The sequence below is a fragment of the Buceros rhinoceros genome, unplaced genomic scaffold (assembly GCF_000710305.1).
Source record: "Buceros rhinoceros silvestris isolate BGI_N320 unplaced genomic scaffold, ASM71030v1 scaffold11653, whole genome shotgun sequence".
In the NCBI taxonomy this organism is placed as follows: domain Eukaryota; kingdom Metazoa; phylum Chordata; class Aves; order Bucerotiformes; family Bucerotidae; genus Buceros; species Buceros rhinoceros.
Window position 1 is genome coordinate 363 of NW_010401831.1, and position 4,257 is coordinate 4,619.

The 4,257-nt window shown below is 50.7% G+C and overlaps 1 protein-coding gene across 1 annotated transcript in view; it reads right to left on the minus strand.

Moving 5' to 3' along the window:
* Positions 1-538: 538 nt before the first annotated feature.
* KIAA0907 (KIAA0907 ortholog) overlaps positions 539-4,257 on the minus strand; it is a gene marked incomplete at its 5' end in the record, with an annotated part of 10,938 nt that continues 7,219 nt past the window's right edge. The window contains 2 exons of the mRNA XM_010132408.1: positions 539-738; positions 1,660-1,751. Of these exons, the coding sequence (XP_010130710.1) occupies positions 539-738; positions 1,660-1,751 (292 nt within the window). The remainder of the gene's footprint in view (positions 739-1,659; positions 1,752-4,257) is intronic.

Consider the following 4,257-nt stretch of genomic DNA (forward strand, 5'->3'; position numbering starts at 1 on the left):
CAGTTTAAAGAAAAGAAGAGCTGAGTTACAGGAGGTGCTTAAAGTAAAAACAAATTAAGAGGTTTAGGAAACGCGATCCTCAAGTTTTTCAGAGCTACTCTACATTCCTTCCCTTTGTTCACAGTCCGAACATTGAAGCTGGGGTCACCACGAGCTCAGCAGCACTGCAGACGCGGGCTGGCAGCAGGACACTCGATACAACACAACCACCAGGTGCAGAACGAGGGCAGCGACTGACTCTTTCCATTTCATCCTGGGAAAGCGGGAAACGCCAACCGACAGGCTGCCCTAGCTCCCCGTTACAGTCCTTCCCCGCGGCGTAAGGGACTAGCCCTGCCGGAATACTATCTCAAATTTTTAATTGACAATTCACTGCAGAAATAAGGATTTTAAAAATAATGGAGCCCTTTCAAGGGGGAATACTGAATCTTTAGCATCTGCAAATGTAAAAACAACGCGTCCTTGCCAGTCCATTCGGTCATGTACATGCATTATTGCTAGAGGGGGGAAGAGACCAAGGAAAACTCTTCGACAGCGTTTACGGTGCCATCCAGAATGGCATCTGTTGTTTAGCTCGCTGTTGTGAGGAAGGGTACTGGTATCCCAAACTCCATCCCTGTGAAAAAGTACTTGCGTTTTTATGGCCACCGTGTTCCTCCTCTTCGTCCGACGAGTCTCCTGCATAGGCCACTAATCCAAAGCCCTTTTCCGCAGTTTTCATCTTCTTCGCTTGATGATCTAGGAGCGGAAAACAAAACAAGCCCCCCCACCCCAAGAAGGAAAAACAAAAATAAAAAGAGATAAAATTCCCCAAAACGAGTTAATAATAAAAAAAAGACGTTAATTGTAAATTGTTAGTTGGACACCATTTTGAGGTCACAAGGCCAATGGTCATCCAAGGTTGAAGGCCACACGAAACAGCACCAGCAACAGCACATGTGATCCATCAGAACCATGTAAGAGAACAGAGAAAGAAGAAAGAAACACACAAAAAAGGGAAAGTTAGCAAATGGGTCTAAGGGATGGCAATTTCACCGCTACAGAGTAAACATGAAAAGAAAAGTAGAAACTTTGTTCAAAATAAAGCTAATGGAAGAGCAATCTCTGCGACCAGGACTGCAGAAAAACTACGGTTAAACACGATGTACTGGCAGACCCGAGAGGCACTGAGCTGCCCGGAGCTACGACTACGCGTACATTAAGTCTTTGCAACTTGGGGAAAGCGCGGCCCTACGGAAGGATGAAACAGAGCGCTCCTGCAGCTGCAGACACGCCTGTGCACACACACCCGAACCACAGCTCCCGCCAACAGGCCCCAGCGCCTCTGCGGACAGTGGTCACAACGCAGAGCCACGACATCTGTGTCACAGAACAATCCCACAAGATTCTGGGGCTCAGCTGACCCGTGTCCGCCACTGAACTACGCTCTCCTCACTCATACCGGTATTTAAAGTTAAGGGAAGCATCACGTGTGCACCATCGCAGCGAACAGAGGCGGGCTTAGAGCAATGCAATATGACCTGCTTTTCACTTCAGCAATGGGGCATAAAGAGCAGCCGAAAAAAGGAAAGTCACCAATTTAACAATCGTTAAGACCAGCGCAAACTCATTTGGGAGCGGAAACGTGACTTACGAGTGTACTTTATGCACTGCACTCACCATGGCTGCCTGGTAAGGACCCCGCACCATTTCTTTCTTCGGATTCTGATTTCATCCCAGTGACAGGAAAAGCTGGCGGAGGCATCAACTGCCTATTTAAACCAATGCAAGCCTTTAATTTTCCTTTTTTAAAGCAAGCCGAGTCAAAGGTAATAGCAAACAAATTCTCCACTCAATCCTTGATGCGAGGGGTTTAATTTTGAATTGCCTGACTAATCTAGTGGCCTTCTACAATGGAGCGACTGCATCACTGGACAAGGGAAGGGCAACTGACGTCACCTACCTGGATGTCTGTCGGGCCTCCAATACAGGCCCCCCCAACATTCCTACTTCTCAAGAGGAGAGAAATGGATTTGACGGATGGACCGTTAGACAGGTAAGGAACTGGGTAGATGGCCACGTTCAAAGAGTTGCAGCCAATGGCTCGATGTCCAAGTGGAGACCAGTGACAAGTGTGTCCCACAAGGGTCCACAGGGGACCTACACTATCTAACATCTTCGTTGACGTGGACAGTGGGATCCAGCGCACCGTCAGCAAGGGCACGGACACCACCAAGCTGAGTGATGCAGCCTATACATCAGGGGGACAGGTTCATCCAGAGGGACCAGGACAGGCTTGAGGTCTGGGCACATGCCAACCTCATGAAGCCCAGGAAGGCCAAGTGCAAGGTCCTGCACCTGGCTCAGGGCAACCCCCGCTATCAGCACAGGCTGGGGGTGACGGGATCCAGAGCAGCCTTGCGGAGAAGGACTTGGGGGTGTTGGTAGGTGAAAAGCTGGATGTGAGCCACTAACGTGTGCTTGCAGCCCAGAAGCCAGTCACATCCTGGGCTCATCCCCAGCAGTGTGGGCAGCAGGTCAAGGGAGGAGATCCTGCCCCTGTGCTCCGCTCTGGGGAGACCCCCCGGAGTGCTGGGTCCAGCTCTGGGGTCCCCAGCACAAGACATGAACCCATTGGAATGAATCCGGGAGAGGCCACAAAAAACGATGAGAGGGCTGGAGGCCCTCAGCTGCCAGGACAGGCTGGGAAGAGCTGGGGTTGTTGGTTGGTCAGCTTGGAGAAGAGAGAGCTCCAGGGAGATCTTACAGTGGCCTTCCAGAACTTAGAGGGGGCTTGTGAGAAAGCTGGAGAGAGACAAATGGCTTTAAACTTAGAGGGCAGGTTTAGATTAGATGTGAGGAAAAAATTCTGCTCTGAAGGGGATGAGACACTGGGTTTCCAGAGAAGTTGGGGATGCCCGTTCCCTGGAAGTGTTAGATCAGGTTGGATGGGGCTTTGAGCAACATGAACTAGTCAATGTCCCTCCCCATGGCAGAGGGCACAGACTAGATCTTTAAAGGTCCCTTCCAACACAAACCATGCTATGAAAGAAAGCGGGAGCCCAACAGTGTTGTGGGTCAATCCAGCAGAGTGTGTAAGGAAAAACAGGGATTGCCTGATGACTTCAAACATCTGTGCTGAATTTAGGACTACACACGAGATGGAGAACATAGACAACCTCATGAAATATGCCAAGGGTATCGGTAATGACCAGAAAACAAAAGCGACTATCAAGGAAATCTTTCCTGGATACTTCAGGCTATTTCAAGTTTACAGCTTTTCCAGATTTGTTTTAAAATAGGAATGTAAAGTGTAAGCAATAACCTATTTCACAAGAATATCCTGTTACCTCAAGAAGTTGGCAAAATACCAGACCCAGACAAAGCAAAAGCGTACAGACTAAAGGAAGGAGGGGAAATTAAGTTATTTTCATCATGCAGGAAAAGATAACCTTTGTGTCTCTTCTCCTTAAAAATACAAAAAAAAAAAAAATCCCCACCCACAACAAACCAAACAACCCCGCCAAGACCCCAGAGAACACGAAACACAGATTGTGGCAGGTCACTGGATAGCCACACTCCAGGAGTTGCGGTCAACGGCTCAATGTCTGTGTGGAGTCCAGTGACAAGTGGCATTCCTCAAGGGTTAGTACTGGGACCGGCACTGTTTAATGTCTTTGTTGGTGACATGGACAGTGCAATCGACTGCACCCTCAGCAAGTTTGCCAATGACACCAAGCTGAGTGGCTTGGTGGGACTGTCCCCCTGCCTAAGGGACAGGTTCCATCCAGAGGGACCGGCACAGGCTTGAGGTCTGGGCACAGGCCAACCTCATGGAGTCCAGGAAGGCCAAGTGCAAGGTCCTGCACCTGGGTCGGGATGATCCCCGCGATCAGCACAGGCTGGGGGTGAAGGGCTCCAGAGCAGCCTTGCAGAGAAGGACATGGGGGTGTTGGTGGGTGAAAAGCTGGAAATGAGCCAACGATGTGCGCTTGCAGCCCAGCAAGCTGACCGCACCCTGGGCTGCAGCCCCCGCAAGCCGACCGCGCCCTGGGCTGCAGCCCCCGCAGCGAGGCCAGCAGGCTGAGGGCGGTGATTCGCCCCCTCTACTCGGCTCTGGTGAATCCCCACCTGGAGGACACCGTTTAGCTCTGGGGCCTCCAGCGTAAGAAAGACAAGGACCTGTTAGAGCGGGTCCAGAGGAGGCCACAAAGATGATCAGGGGGTTGGAGCACTTCCTCTGTGAGGACAGGCTGAGAGTGCTGGGGTTGTTCAGCA